This window comes from Panthera tigris, chromosome B3, assembly GCF_018350195.1.
Source record: "Panthera tigris isolate Pti1 chromosome B3, P.tigris_Pti1_mat1.1, whole genome shotgun sequence".
NCBI classification, from domain to species: Eukaryota; Metazoa; Chordata; class Mammalia; order Carnivora; family Felidae; genus Panthera; species Panthera tigris.
In genome coordinates, this window is record NC_056665.1 from 44,085,617 (window position 1) to 44,102,029 (window position 16,413).

The following is a 16,413-nucleotide window of genomic DNA, read 5'->3' on the forward strand; positions in this document are numbered from 1 at the left end:
GAGGGTTAAATAGTTCTCTTAATAACTTGAAAGAAAAAAAATGTCAAGGTTTACCACAGTTCTTAGTCACAGGCTAAACGTTTTCAAGAGTTGTATTACTTTGAGCTATTTAGTCTCAAGATCTCCCCCAAGAAGAACAGAGTGTAAGGAGTTCAAAATGGAGTCCTTCTGAAACAGAGATAGCGCTGTTTGCACTGAAGCATGCGTTCGTGTTATCTTGATGTGGTCTTATGTGCTGAATCTTGTTTAGCCCCGTTCATCTGTCACCTGCTCTCCGTAAATCATCTTGGAAGCATCCAGGGTGCTGACTCATGAATCCCTCGTGTTTTCATACAGTTTGTGTTCATTTTGGTGGCGTTCACGGAGCAGCAGCAGTTATTCCCCTTCTGACTTTAATGAGTATGGACAGATAGGTACATTTTGTGGAGGTTTTTTTCCTTCCCATAAGAAGTTATGCTTCATGTGAGCCGGCAGAGTCGTTTTCATTAAAAAGTAAACACAGAATCAATGGCCATAGCAAATTAATTGCTCTGGCGCTCAGCTCACTCTTGTCTGAGTAGGTTGGCATCACTCTCTCGTGCCTCAAATCTTCCCCACTCTGCCTATAAACGCCGTCATCTCCCCTATTTAAAATGAAAACTGAGAGTCTTCTCTCACCCTGTTTAATTACTGTCCACGCTGCTGCTTTTTACCACAGAAAATCAGTAGGCGATGCTGGCCGTGCCTGTCATCCACGGATCTGTTGTTCTGGGGTAGGGTCCAGTGCCACTGGCAGCCAAGATTAAGACCGATCCTGCCTCTGCATCACCGTCTCAACAAATGCGTTCCTGGGTACACTGTGAATGATGTGCGTCTCAAGAAGTACACACGGGACGCTTTCTTACCTTTGTCATTGTTTCTTCTCTTCTAGGTATCTCAGTAACGAAGAAGACGCATACATGTAAGTAATGCCTTTTTTTTAACCCAAAGTTTCTGAAGAGTTGGAATTCGCATATGTCTGGCTGCTGTGACCCTTCAAGTATAAACTAATGTTTCAGCTGTGATCCATGGTCAACAGAGGTCATACTTCTCTACCTGTAGTGGTCGGAAGTGGTACATCTCCACCTGTTTGTACTGAGTGTGTGTTCAAGAGAGTCTAGACATGGTCTGATGAATTCTAGTGATTCAAGTCATTAGTCTTCAGAAAAATCATCAAACCTAGTCAGGAGGATCAATTAATTACTTACTGATCACCCCTATTCTGGATCCTTCCACTGGTATGTTTCTAGGAAACATCACCTTGATTTCTTTTAAACTTTGGTCTCCTTTTCCTCACCACTAGTTCACAATTTAGGCCGTTTTGTACTTGTGTCTGTGGAGCAGAGGTACTGACTGGGAATATAGGTGCTGTCGCTCGACCATGAGTGTGGCCCATGAGGGCCCTGGTAAATGGCATTGGTAGTTTGATGTGGAAATGTGCGCTGGAATTACACTCTGTATTCATCCCCACTTCTCAGGTTCAACTGCTTTCATCAATTGCCTTCATTCGAACTACACCATAAGTTTACAAACTCACGTCAATGTAAAGTGTTGTGATTTTGCAATCCGAGCAATAATGTTTGACTGTGCTTTGAACCTCAGGATGAAACTAATCCGTCATTGATGCAGGCAGTCAACTTTCAGTGTACTTGACCAGCATACTTAGACTTTGAATTAATAGTGTCATCAGAATTAGATAACTATTTTAGACCACAGATATGTGCTACCCATGAGATGTGCTTGGGCATCCTTCTAAGGCAAGCTGTGGAGATATTTATGGCACAATTTAGGGCCGACAAAGATGTGTCCCCAAATATTTCCTAATTACGCTTTTAAAATTTTTGGTTTCATGTGAAACATTTGGGGGAAAAAATCTGTGTAACATCAAAGTAGTTTATCTTGTGCCTCAGTTGATTCTTGAAATCTGCTCTTGGGTTTGTCTGTCTGTCTATCTGTATTTGTAGCAAACAAAAAAAGCAAAACAAAACAAAACAAAAACAAACAAACAAAAGAACACCCCACCAAATTCGATGGTTGCCTGACTCTTAGGGCCCAGTCCTGCAGTCTCTCCACGTGGCTCTCCCATGGGCTTCAATGGAATTTTGTTTGAGGAAAGATGTAAAGGTCGGGTCCGTAATGGACACATGATCAGGACAGCACCTCCATCTCTCAATGCACAGTTCCAGTTGGCTGTCCCTCCATCACGGTAGTCTGTGGCCCTTAGCTTTTTGGGGGTTGTTTTGTCGTCGTTGTTGTTGTTGTTCTTGCTGTTGTCGGTGCATAATTGAGCTCATGATGACTGAGAGATTGACAGTGCAGGAGACTGAAGTCCTCTGTATATCCGCAGGGCAGGCATGGTACAGAGCGCTTCCTTGCACAGCCTTGCCCATGAGCTCGTCCCTGGCCTGGAGGGACCCACTCTAGAGGTGGTAAGTAATTCAGTCTTTCTGCTAGCTCAGTCCTGGGCCTCTCCCGAACAGGAGCGGATGATTATGCCTACTGTTTATGGTGGTTTGGGGTATGGACTCCTGGCCACCTGGCAATACACAGAAAGTCACTGACTATTTGCATTATGACTTGGCTCTTGGATAAGTGGATAAAACCACTAGTTGAACTCCATTGGATACAAAGAGTGCTCCTCAATAAGACAGAGACCAGAGATGTTAGTAACTATATAGACCATCCATCCATGAGGACCTTCAAGGAATTGTCATCCCTGAGACTAATTTCATTTGGCCTATTGCAGAAACAATAACTTGTGGTCACATTTAAAATCATAGAAAGATTTGGATGACAGCATGAGATTGGTGGCTAGTAAAGAAAAACTGGTGTTCCAGGAAGAGGGAATAGAACCAGGTTGGCCCTGCAACAAAGGCTTAACCAACTCCATCAGCTATACCTGCTTTAAAACAAAATCAAGATGTAGCCAGAGTGTGTAGATTTTGACTGCCTTTCTAACTATGGAAAACAGCAGGAAAAGTCTTAGGCATTAAGCATAAAATAAATGTAGAGAGACTTAAAATAAAGCTCGCTTTATGTAATTTAAATATTAAATTGACCCAAAGAGATCAGAAATCATCTTAGTTTTTGTTTGGTGTTTACTTTGATGATTGAGGGGAGAGGGCCCACGATAAAACAGATCAATGACGACTTGAGAAGAATAGCATCTGAGCAGACAGTTGACACAAGACTTTGCACATGCCAAGGAGAAATTGAATTGTCCAAGCTGGCGTGTTAGTGAAAGTCTTCTATGCCACTTAAATGTGGAGATTGTTTTTGTCACCCAACTCAGCAGACAACCCATCATATTTCTGATCTTAGCATCTCTACAGGGCCTACAACTTGTGAGGAGGAAGAAAATCAATCAGTTCTTTCTCCAATAACAGTCACCCAAATGACTTCTTCTTTAGCATCTGTCGGATTTTTCTTGAACACTGAACTGTCCTAACTTGCCTATAAGTTTTCCTAAGACGTTAAATTCCAGCTCCTCTTAAATCATCTTGACATCTGTTCTTCAAAAAGTTTCACTATCAGTGAACTATATGAATTCATTTTTGTACTGTCTCAAGACTTCCATTTTTAGCCAGTGTTCTGGAAACCCTGGTCAGGGCTTGACTACATAATCATCGACAGCTCAAGTCACCCCACATTAGCAATTTCAGTCTGGGTTTCCTAACTGCCCTCACAGAGAGATGGTTCAACTTACAAATTAACATGTACAGTTGCAGAATATATTATCAGACTAGAGTGTCAGCTCACAGGTACACCAGTCAGAGGTGCGAGAACTACAAAATGAACCTGAGTAGATGTGACACCTGATCATATTTTAGGCCACCTTGTTATCTGGAAAGCATAGACATTGCTTCTTTAAAAAAATAAATAAATAAATAAAAGTGCTTTGGGTGAGTTGAGCCAGAAAGTCCCAGGAAGGAAAATCTGATTATTAGCTTCAGAGGAATTCACAAGCGGGGTGTTTGGAGAACTCAAATTCTCCTGAATTCTCGAGAAAGGCACTGGTGGTGTTTGTCATTAACTTTACTTGGCCGGTGGGAGAAGGCAAAGTTTTGGGCCTTCTAGTACTAAGTCATCATGACCAAACTGGTCAAAGAAGGCTTTCATTTGTGATATTCTGCAATTGTTGATAGGAAATGTTGCTGTCGGTTTTGGTATGTGAACAGAAAAGGAAGTGTTTACTTGTGGGGTAGGGATATATCAGATAAGTTTTACACCCTGTTGTAGAATTTCAGTTTAATCTTTGTGGTGATTATATATAGCACCTGTGTTTGGTTGGACACTTTAAAGATTGGTTTTACTTCGGTATTTCACAAGTTTGTTTTGGTCTCTTTCCTGCTGAAGTCGTACTATGTTGGGGAAGTATCTTTTTCATGGCATCAGCTGCTGTTTTGGATTTTATTTGCCAAGGACAACTGGTCATTTGCCCCTGGCTTTTTAATCTAAATCTACCTGGATAGTTCTGCCTACACTAAAATTATAGAAGATGGCAAATTTGGAGGTGAAAAAGTAAAAGAAAAATGCAACAGATCATCTTAGTTGTATCGAGCTGCTAGGAAGTTGAGCATCATGGAGTCAGGAACCTAAGGGAATTTATCAGCCAATCACCACAACGCAGACCCAAAAGACACCAGGTAGGCTCCTGGATGGTTTACAGAGGCAACAGATGATTGTGACTTCTTCCTGTTCTCATTCATGTTTATATTCTTTATTCTTCCTGTTGAAGTCTGTTCTGCTTGCTTTCTTCCCTCAGGATCAGGCACTTACAGTCACATGAAAATTGCAGGGGACTCGGTGAGCAGTCAGAAAAATGTATCTGTTTAATCTGAATTCATGTCAGTTTTCCCCAATAAATAGCAAAATAAAATATGCTTCTGAATCTTCTGAAATATTTCAATTTTAACATGAATAGCCATTAAAGGTAATTGAGGACACTTTCCAATGTTTGCTTACAGTGGGCTAATACCTAACATATAAAATTAAAGTGCTATCTTATTTATAAAGAGATTCTAGCTCTCAATAGTAAAAATATTTTAGTACAAATCAGAATATTTCCTTGAGAAATAATCCTTTGTATCCGTAAAAAGAAAAAAAGTGTTTACCACAGTCATTTAAAGTGGAATAGGTTAATGTATTCACTTTTCACCCCTAGAGACTTGGCTTTGAATTTGACTCAGAGAAAATTAGTTTCGAGGCCTCAACCTCCTCTCCTTAGGCATTTGTTGATATCACAAAACCAACCCAACAATTTGTCACGATTGTTGCCATTTACTCAGGAGGTCCGAGAACTAAAATAACCTTATTTGCTCGTTTTCTTCTCTTGTCCTTGAGGCCATTCCTTTTGATTGTAGACTCTTAACGCCACCAAACTTGGGGCTCACCCATAGGATTTTCACAGTCCAGGAAAACTCAGCAACCATTCTTGGCAAAGCTTATGGAAGGTGCTTTGGTTATATAGTTAATAGGTTGCTGTGGCAACCCACGTGACTCAGGGTGTGACTCATAGTAAGTAGAATTTCAACTGCTGCTGGCAGGGTGTTTCATTAGGACAGGCCTGAAAAGAAGCCACACCGAAGTTCTCTTCGTAGGCTTTCATCCAGATTCCATCTACCCATTGAGAAAGAGAAAAGGGGATAACCCAGTGCTCACAAAGTAGCCAGAGGATTCATTTGTTAGCTTGCTGAGGCTACTCTCTGTCCCGGACATAAAGCTGGCTGGTACATGGTCAGAAGTAGATGCTGCCCTCATAGAGGGCTAACCAAATGGACAGCTGTTTACTGATTACCTGCTATATGCTGACACGTTCTTTGCCCTCAAGGACCTCAAAGACCAGGCTGAAAGTGGGGTGAGTGGGCTTATATAGTCGCTGAAAACACAAACACCTCGCGTACCATTTGTAAAAGAGACAGCTCACAACTGGAAAGCAGACTGGTAGCTGGACGTGTGGGGGAGGAGAAAAGAATTCCATGATCCGGTATTCGGCTACTGTGATCCAAGCCTACAGAAGGATGAAAGGAAAGGGATAGATTTAACCCTGGGTGCTGAAGGCTCTCCCTGCTGCACATCTCCCATTCTCACCCAAAGTAACACCTGTTCAGTCCCTTCAAGATCATCCAGTTCAGGGAAGTAAAAATCCCTCGTCCTGCCTGAAAATGTTTGCCTTGTTTAGACTCAGCCTGTGTGGCTGTAGCCAACCCTGCCTGAGCTTAACAGGATTTCTGTCTCATCATATTAAGATATAAATGGACTGCACTTGGCCCTGCCACTCAGTTCTTCCAAGGTAGAAGATTTACATAGTCTGAAAACCCACGGTTCATTCCATTAAAAAAACAACAACAACAGAATATTAGCTAAGTGTTTCCATCAGAGCATCCAGTTGACTCAAATTCGCTCTGTTCGTAGACATCAGATCCATGAATTGAATTTGGAAAAGTACTTGTGTTCGCATTTCATAACACAGGTTCACAAGGGTGTATTGAGATGGTGAGGTCACTGTAGGGGGAAGACACAAATGCCTAGCCTATCAGGTGCTAGTATGTACTTGATAGATTATATATTTAATAAACTCTGATACATAGTTGGGTTGATCTTTAAAGAAGGCTGGGTGTCTATCACAGAGTTTCATGTTACTTTTGTTTCAGTCATGGCAATAATATGGAGTAGCAGTAGAAGTACCCATAGATGTAGTTAACAGCAGGGTAGGAACTGCCACCCCTGGGGCACCTGGCTGACGCTCAATGGGTTGAGCGTCAGACTTCAGCTCAGGTCATGATCTCACAGTTTGTGAGTTCGAGCCCCACATCGGGCTCTGTGCTGTCAGCACGAAGCCTGTTTTGGATCCTCTCTTTCTCTCTCTCTCTCTCTCTCTCTCTCTCTCTCTATTTTTCTCCCTCCCTCCCTCCCTGTCCCTCTCCCTCCCTCCCTCCCTCAAAAATAAATAAACATTAAAAAAGGAACTGCCACCCCTGAGCAATTAATTCTGATACTCCAGGTGTTGTGTTTAGCACTTTATGTGCATTATCTCATTTAATCTTCTCATCACCTCCATGAGCTCTGTACCACATATGTCCCCAGCTTGTATGAGAAAATTTATCTGAGGGATCAGCAGCATAAAGGAGCAAAAAAACTTGCAAACTCATCCAGCTGGTGACAGGCAGAGCCGGGACGCAGAGAAGATTGAGTCCTCACACGCACAGAAATGCCACACCATTATCTCCAGTATCAGCATTAGGTAACGTCATGGAACACTTACAAAGTGCTAGATGCTTTTCTGAGCACTTTGCACATGTTCGTTTATTTCATCTTTGCCACAACCTTGTGATGTAGGTCTTGCTGCTACCCCACTCTCCAGGTAAAAACTGAGCCCCAGACGTCTCCAACTAGCTAGTATGTGATGGAACAGGATTAAAGCCACTCCACAGAGCCTAAATGCTCCTACAGTAACAGAGTAGACTTCCACTCTAGACTATAGCAAGAAAGTCAAGTGTAACAGCCATTCCTACAACTGATTCAGGTTCTTTAAACGTACAACTATTTTACCTGTAAAGGCTTCTAAGCTTGGTGAACGAACTGATGATAACAAAAAAGGGGGGGGGGATGTTATTCCTACTATATGAAAAAATTCATGTAAACAAAGCAGTGTGCATAAAACCATGCAGGCTTCTTACTTTAAAATGATCATTACTTCTCTTTTTAACAATCTAACCTAATTTGGCAAAGAACTGGCATCCACTTAATATCACTGTTCGTACAACTCAACTGATTCTGTAATAGTTCAAAATGGTTACTTTTGATTCTAAGATACTTATGTCCCCCACAATAATAGTAAAGTGTATTTCTTTTGGCATGAATCCATTTTTCACTGCAACTAAGTCTTTAATAATGGACCTTAATAACATATATAATAAATTTGTGCATTATTCTTTTGTCAGACCAACTGATAATTCATGTATAGCTTTCATTACCACTAAGAGGTAGTATGATTCAGGACACTGTGGTTTCCCTGAACCCTAACCAAAAACAAACAAAACCATGAAGGCAACAAGAATGCCCAGAGGGTTGAAATATGTATCAAAACCATCCATACGAGAATTAAACATCTAGGTTTTGAGTATGCTTATGCTTACCTGAATTTAGAATTGGATTTATGGTTATATCAGCTTCTCTGTTTTTTGGGATCTGCATCCAAAGGAATAAAAACAGAGGAAAAACAGATGCCAATGTGTTTGAAATATGAAAAAAGTTATTGTTGTACATTAATTTCTTTATAAATTACACAAAATTTTTTGTAGCAACTCTGTCAGCTACTCTGCCAGGAAATTAGTTTATTTGTAGTCACATGGTCCCTTTTGATTGTAATTGATGCCTGTATCTGCATATTATGGTAACTAAGGTTCTGATTTCCAACCTACCCAATTACCCTTTTTCCTGGGGCTTCCCAGGATTCCTTACAGTGGAATTTTCTCCACCTACTTCACCTCCACCTCTGAGTAAAGTTTGTCTATGTAGGAGTGATAGCTTTTCCCTTGTTTTACTTTGTTGGTCTCCTAGGTAAAACTCCTAATGTCTTAAGTAGTTAACAACCAAGCATAATGACTGGAAGGCATATTGAGGAGTAGAAAATGCTCGAGTGTGTAGGATTAAGCTTCAGATTCAGCAAAAGAGACTCCGTAAATCTTTGCTTAAAATTTTGTTTTTTGGGGGCGCCTGGGTGGCTCAGTCAGTTAAGTATCTGACTTCGGCTCAGGTCATGATCTTGTGGATTGCCAGTCTGAGCCCCATGTCGGGCTCTGTGCTGACAGCTCAGAGCCTGGAGCCTGCTTCGGATTCTGTGTCTCCCTCTGTCTCTGCTCCTCCCCCTCTCACACTCTGTCTCTCTCTCACTCTCAAAAATAAACATTTAAAAAATAAAAATAAAATAAAATAAATAAAATCTGTTTTCGTAGGAGAGAGGGAGGAAATTGTATGGTAGGTAACCCAGATACCTGTAATACTAAGATCTAAGGAAGGAAAGCTGGAAAGCAGACCACAGGTACGCCCTGTAGAAAGAGCATGGGGCTGGGGGTCAGACTGATCTTTTTAGCTTGGTATTTCCAACCCCTCTTCTGTGCCTAGCACTGTGTTAGGTATAGAAAGTTTAAGTCATAACCCTCACTCTCTAATAGCTTAGTCTGCATCTGAGGAGAAAGGGCAGACCTGTTTGAGCAACCTGTAGTAATGAAGGAATTGCAGGAAAATGCAGGGTTATGATGCAAGTCGGATTATCTGTATGCATTGGGGATGCTAGTAGTGAGCTGAGCTTGTTCTGGAATGGTAGCAATGATTAGGTGTTTGATCAGGTGGATCAAGGCAGGGAGGGGGGGCAGTGGAGGATGATTGTGTAGACCTGTCTGACTAGAATAGAGTATTAACAAGGAAAAGGAAGGACAAGAAGAACAGTGGTAAGGTTCTGGCTTTATCTCAGGACCAATGGGGAGCCACAGAATGTGTGTGAAAAATACACTGACCTTTAAATAATGCTTTTATTGCCACGGTCATTTAGTGAGCGTTACATAAAGCAGACATTCCATACTTCAGTCCCGTCTCCGAAATCAGACAGAATTCTCATCCTTAGATAGAGGTTCTTCTCTGGCCTTTCTTCTGATTAACTGTATAGCGGAAATGCTCATTGAGCAGGACAGATCTAGTCTGAAAAGAGAAGGCTGTTCTGATTATTAAAGAAAAAAGAGTGTTTTATTTTTTCTCCATCTTCCCAGTTTCAAGGTCTAATTGTAAGACCAGTTCTTGCCATTTCATTGAAATCAGAGGAATGAAATAAGCCTAAAAAATATATATGCACTTTGAATTGTGTGGCTGATGGTTCTCCTTGCTTTCTTTCATTCCTACTGTTAATTGGATCCTACTGTAATACCAGGAGCCTATGTCTTTCCGACCCGTTATAACTCGACCATATGTAGCTTTGTAAAAATTTGAAGCCCAGGTTCCACATCTTGTTCACACCTTAGGCAGGCAAAGTAGACTGTATTGACTGTGACGTTTTCATCAGCACAAAGAATTCTCTCCCTCACACGGCTAGACAATACAAGAGGATGATTGTACTTCCTTTTCTCTTGTGGGTATTTCTTAATTTTCCAAGAATGAGTCTCTATTGTTTCACTTAAAGAACAGTAAGATTCAAATGAAGCATTTTCATCAGCTGCATGTTCACAGAAGTCTTCAGGATATAATGAACTATAGCGCATTACCTTTTCTGTCTCTCTGAACGTGGTATCTATCTTTTTGTGTCGACAAAACTGAAAATTCACTTTCCCTCCCCAAGTTGGGGCATCGGGATAATTGATTGTTACCAGTCTCTGCTGTTAGTAGACAAGATAACACCAGTGCCTCTGGAGAACGGGTAAAAACTAAACTCTGTCCCCTGAGGCCAATGAAATCGCTGTTTGGTCCCTCGTGTGAAACTTCCTAATAACTTAACTGGGCAGCCTCTGGGTCCCTGGAGGGTTTCTCCACAAGAGTATTCCCTCTCTTTGTTAAGATTGCTTATTAAAAATGATTTTATAATGAAGTTGCCTCAAATAGCTGCTCTTTTCCTGGTTGTCCTTGAAGCTGTGGTGAAGAATCTTAGAGACAACTGTCTAGGGTTTTCCTCCTTGTTAAAAACTTCTCTCTTACCACTGTTACTCTTGATTTTTAAGGAGACAAAGTCTAACTGACACAAGTCCCTCTCCGGTTGATTATGTCGCTTAAAACCCTGTGCAAGGCATTATTGGTAGTTAAGCTTGTCATTTGGGCTCAGGAATCGAATTGATCTACATGGATGGAGGACATTTAAGTCTGCAGTGGGAACAAGGCTGTCGGGCTTCCCCGGAAGAGCCGTGGCTGGGGAATGCTCTTGCTAATTCTGCCCCTGACTCCATCACAACAATGATATCCAATTATTTTCTCTCTTTGGTCCTAGATTTCTCCTATCTGCAAACTAACCAGTTTCCTGCCATGAGGAACTGTCATGAAGAGGAATCAAATAATAATAAAAAAAAAATTAGTAGTGCATTCTTTTCTATCCATGCTCTGTATAAGTTCAAAGACTTCTAATAAATGTAGGCAATTGGAAGAATCAGGGTGTTGTTGTGGTTGTTGTTGTTGTTGCTGTCCACATCATCGGCTTGGCTCTTTGGCTTGAAGAGGCTTCAATATGCTGGTGTATTTAATATGAAGAAAGATAAAGCAGATGTCAATAGGGCTTACCATTGGGAACATCTACTTCAGACTTGGTGTCCCAATGGCCAGGTGACTCAGGAAACAGCAAACCATATAAAGTTGTTAGTGACAGATGCCGCTTGAAATATTTTTCTAACTCGAAAGCTTGTCAGGCGGTAAATCTACAGAGCAGAGTGTTCAAGATGCAGGTCGGCCCTCCTTTGGCTTTGTGAGTACAGTACATCACCAAGAGTCAGAGGGACCATCATGAGTCTTTTAGCAGAGAGATCAGTGTGGTCCAGTTGTGCTAAGAATTACTGTGCGCTAAGCTGTGCTAAGAACATGCCTTGGCTAAACTCTGTCCTCTAAGACCAGGTGTGTTAGAAAATACTGTCTTTGTACTCAGCAAGTCCTGTTCCCTCCTTTCTCAAATAAAAAGAAGAAAAGAAAAAGAAAACCGATGACCTGCTCTGGATTCCCATTGCCAGCAGGATCTTCTCATTCCCCCTCCTTAATAACCTCGTAGGGCTTTCCGTTGCCTCAGGAGTCTACACTTCTTAGTATGGCTCTCAAGGGCTTTAGCAATCTGATCTTAATATTTCCACCGCTCCTTCCTTGCCTTGTAGGCTGGCAGTTTCTGCCATCCTCGGTGACCAGTTTCTACACGACTGTACAGGGGGCATACCTCAGTGCCTTTGCTTCTGTTGTATCTTGTTTGTCCTGGAATGTCCTGCACCAACTGCTGCACCTGTAGAATTCTTATTGCTCCACCAAAGGCCAATACAAATAGCATCTGCCATGAAAAGCCTTCTCCAACCCCCACCCTCTTTGTTAAACTATTAACTGCAGCTTCCCTGCTCCCACAGTACATTGTTAAGGTGGCAGTACAGAAAGTATATTGTAAATCGTTGTTGTTTATGTAGCTTTGTCCTAGATATGGTTTAATTATCTTTATATCCCTTAGGCTTAGCAGAATGATTGGTATCTACTATGTGTTCATTTAATATCTGTATATTTTAAATAAGTGTGTGTGTGTCTGTGTGTGTGTGTACAGACACAACATTATGACCTCCCGTTCTTCTTGCACATTTGAGGCTAGGGAAGAATAATGATCTTTTCGTTATTAACAGCTGAAAGGAAGAACAGATATTTAATATTTGAAATTGTATTGTGAGATTCATACTATATTATTTTGGAAACCAATACTGCAACTCAAAGGGCTTCTTGATGTCTGGCAACTTACCATACGTATCTCGAGTCTCAGTTCTAGCACTGCTCGCTTCAAAGTTTTGGTTTCTTTTGTTAATATTTAAGTCAGAATCTCATCCAGAAGGCTTAAAAGTACATATTTTTATTCTAAGATGAAAAACATGTTACTTTTCTGAGTGACCTCTTAAGCACCATTTGTTTGCATTATCAATACAAGATTTTATAAACCAGATGATCAACTCTATAGAGTACAAAGTGAAGAGTCATTTTCACTTACCTTTGGCATCTATTTAAAGGCAGAGGAGGGGTGCCTGGGTGGCTCAGTCGGTTGAGCGTCCGACTTCAGCTCAGGTCATGATCTCACAGCTCATGAGTTCAAACCCCATGTTGGGCTCTGTGCTGACAGCTCAGAGCCTGGAGTTTGCTTCGGATTCTGTGTCTCCCTCTTTCGCTGTGCCCCTCCCTCATTCATGTTCTGTCTCTCTCTCAAGAATAAATAAAACATTAAAAAATAAATAAATAAATAAAGGCAGAGGAGAAAACATATCTTTGAGAGCAAAGCATTGGCCGTTCTTTCCACCCATGGAGAGAGTACCTTCTATCAAGGAAAATATCCTACGTTTGTCTGATCTATAGAGGGAAAAGCGATCCTAATGTGTTAAACAATTTGGGAAGTGGATGTCTTGATAATCCTAGATTATTCACTGAGTCTTAAGGTAAATTCCAGAAGTAAATGGCATTTATTTGTTCAAAGTCCAAACACGTGACATTGCTATGTTTGTCTGGCCTGGAATGTAAGTATGTTTCCTTAGCTTCGCAGGGACCAATGATTTCACAACGCTGGCCCTCTTCAGAAGTAGCTGCACACAGCCATGCCTTCCGTCTGCTCTTCCTTGCAGTCCTCTGCCTTTTCAGCTTTCTGAGCAGCTTCCTCACTTCTTTTGTTTGTAACTCTTTCTGGAGTCCAAACAAGAGGAGCCAAATCATCCCCTGCAGTATCAATTCCTTGAGTGGAAACCTTGCTTTGTAAATGAGAGGGTGAGATGTGACCCAATAACAGAGTCTATTTTTATTTTAATTTTAATTTATTTCCTGGTGGCCCTTTATGCCTCCTTAGGCGATGACCTAACCAATTCTATCTTAACACTGATTTTTTTGTTTCTTCCAAGGTCAAAAAGCACGTTGGAATCATTATGACAGGAGAGTAAATGTTTTCTTGCCTCTAATGGAAAGTCCATCTCTTCATATGAAATGTAAAGTCCGGTTTTCGCAGCTTTACGAAGCGCAGCCTTTCTCTCGTGAGGCTTCTATTAGCAAGCTAACAGAGAACAGGGGGAAGAAAGATCTTTGATTTTTGATGGAAACACCATCTCTTGTAATCTCTTTCATCCCTCTCCTTTCTCAGATGGGAGTCTTTAATAACGCAGCCAAAGGAGCTGTCTTCATTTTGTGCTACAGTTTCACATAGCAAAGTGCAAGCAAAAGTCAAAACTGTCCTAGAAGGCGCTCAACCTGTGGTTTTCCAGGTTGGAAAAGGGAAAGCTGTTACACCATCACACGTAGACATGTGTCCCCATACTACCCCCCCCCACCGCCCCCCCACCAAAAAAAAAAAAAAAGTTCTGGCTGTTAGCTCTAAATCAAAGAACTTTCCATGGCCTGATTTGTGGAAGTTACCTAATCCTACCTATAATTGGGGTGATTTGAGAGATGGGAAAATGTTCTCATTTTCATTATGGGAGTCACTGGGGGACAGTGTCATTGAGAAGAATATGTTCTTTTTGCCCTAAATTGCTTTACCTGAGATGCTATTGGTATGTTTCACTTAAGTTACATTTCTAATGAACAAAATGACCAGTGTAGGTCCCTTTCTCAGAGACTCTACTAGTGCTTAAGCTAGTCTTTAATGCTCAGTGAGCTTTCCTTCATTTCATCTCAGAGTTCTACTCCTAAGGAAAAATTCTAGAGGGTTGAGTTAATATGCCCCTGGAACACAGAAGAGTCAGCTTCTAACATTCTGCATATGGTCGAAGGATCTACATACTGTCCATGATCCGTCTATGTTAATACAATGGTAATACCTCATCATAAAGTTTTTTACATTGTATGATCGCCATTGAGTGAACTCACCTTGTAATGCCAGACTTCGGAAACTTCTGGAACCAACCCTCTTGGCACAGAGGCTGGGCTGGATCTACCCCACAGTGAATAAAGTGAAGTTCTCCCATAGTCTCATCTAAAATTCACAATTTCTCCCAGCTTGTCACCCCTACCATTAAATAAATTGGGCTGAGATTGGGTTCCCCAGAGAGTAGACTCTGAGATTTGCATAGAGGAAGTTGATCAGGGAGTGCTTCTAGGAACAACACCTGTGAGGGGTGAAGGAAGCTGCATTGGGCAGGAGAAACTGAACTGTCATGCATTTGTAGCCTGAGTTCAGCAGATGCAGCAGGGAGATGAGAAGCAGGGGTAACCCTTGAGAGATGTCCTAAATCGAGGCGAGGAGGCTGGATATTTTACCCTGCATCACCCAGCCACCGGATGCCAGCTGCCCACAGGAAAAGACATAATATTGGGCAAGGCAGCTCCCTTTAGCTAAAAGCAAGTCTCAGTTGTGAGCCACTGACAGTCAACACTCAAGGCCCCCAAGGAGAATAAGGATCTCAGTCCTGGTGGCAGCAAAGGATTTGGGTGGCATGCCACAGTATCATTATACAGGGGCCAAAAAAGACATTAAATTTCACTTTTGGGGAAAAATGTTTCCTGTGTTTGAAATGACACACATTTTATTGCTTAGCTAGGATGTAAACTAATAAAAATATATGCTTGGCCTCAGCATTATGGTATACCAGAATTGCAAATGCTGAAGAAAAAAATAGTATTTTTTTTTTCTGTTGAATAAGATTCTTCGTTAGAATTTCTGGTCCTGGATGTGTGTGTTATAAATCATATGTTTGTGCAATTTCACGTAATGTTTTATTTTTCCACACATGGACATTCCAGAGAGTTAACACATTTTTCTCAATTATAAAAATAAATAACACATTTCCAACTCTTTTGGCTCATGTAAAATGAATTCATATAGGAATAAAGAGAATGCTTACAAAGAACTAGTTATACATATTACCTGTTACTTTTTGGATTTTGACAGTCTACTGTCTTACATTTGAGGTACAGTATCTAAGTATATTGCAGGGCCTATTTGTGTATATAGTATCTCTCTTTTTATGAAATTACACCCTCGTTTTGCCTGTTAGCAACTACTTGCAGGATTAAGCTGGAGATTAGTGGTGGCTGCAAAGATGAGAACCATCATGAGCCAATAATCCCATCCCCCAACTATTGCCTTCTAAGAAAAAGCTTCTCAGTAGTAATTAGTGATAAAGTACAGAATGAGTTTTTGTTTCATTCCTCAGAATTTTCACATAAACTCTGATTTAGTGAAATTTGACTTCAATTTTAATTCTGAGAATAAGAAATCCCAGGGGCGCCTGGGTGGCTCAGTCGGTTGGGCATCCGACTTCGGCTCAGGTCATGATCTCACAGTCTGTGAGTTTGAGCCCCGCGTCAGGCTCTGTGCTCACAGCTCAGAGCCTGGAGCCTGCTTTGGAGTCTGTGTCTCCCTCTCTCTCTGCCCCTCCCCTGCTCATGCTCTGTTTCTCTCTGTCTCAAAAATAAATAAAAACATTTTAAAATTTTTTAAAAAAAGAAAAGAATAAGAGATCCCAATATGAGAAAAAGCAATCCAAACTGTGTTCGTGGAGTACTGTAGAAAGAACTGAGTGTTTCCACTCTTTCCACCTTGCTTCAAAATACATCTCCCAATACCAACGCCAACGTTCTAAAGCTCCAAATTTTTCTTCATGGAATTGCCATAGTTTAGAATACCCCTCTTCCCTCCAGAACCAGAAGCTTGAGACACCTTGCAGATCTGAACAAGGGCTTTCCAGTTTCACAGATCCTGAAGTTTCAGACAAG

General features: G+C 41.2%; 1 protein-coding gene across 2 annotated transcripts in view; it reads left to right on the forward strand.

The window, feature by feature from the left end:
• RORA (RAR related orphan receptor A) overlaps positions 1 to 16,413 on the forward strand; it is a 712,209-nt gene that overhangs the window by 530,319 nt on the left and 165,477 nt on the right. For both annotated transcript variants that reach the window (XM_042988728.1, XM_042988729.1), the window contains exon 2: positions 911 to 940. In XM_042988728.1, the coding sequence (XP_042844662.1) occupies positions 911 to 940 (30 nt within the window). The remainder of the gene's footprint in view (positions 1 to 910; positions 941 to 16,413) is intronic.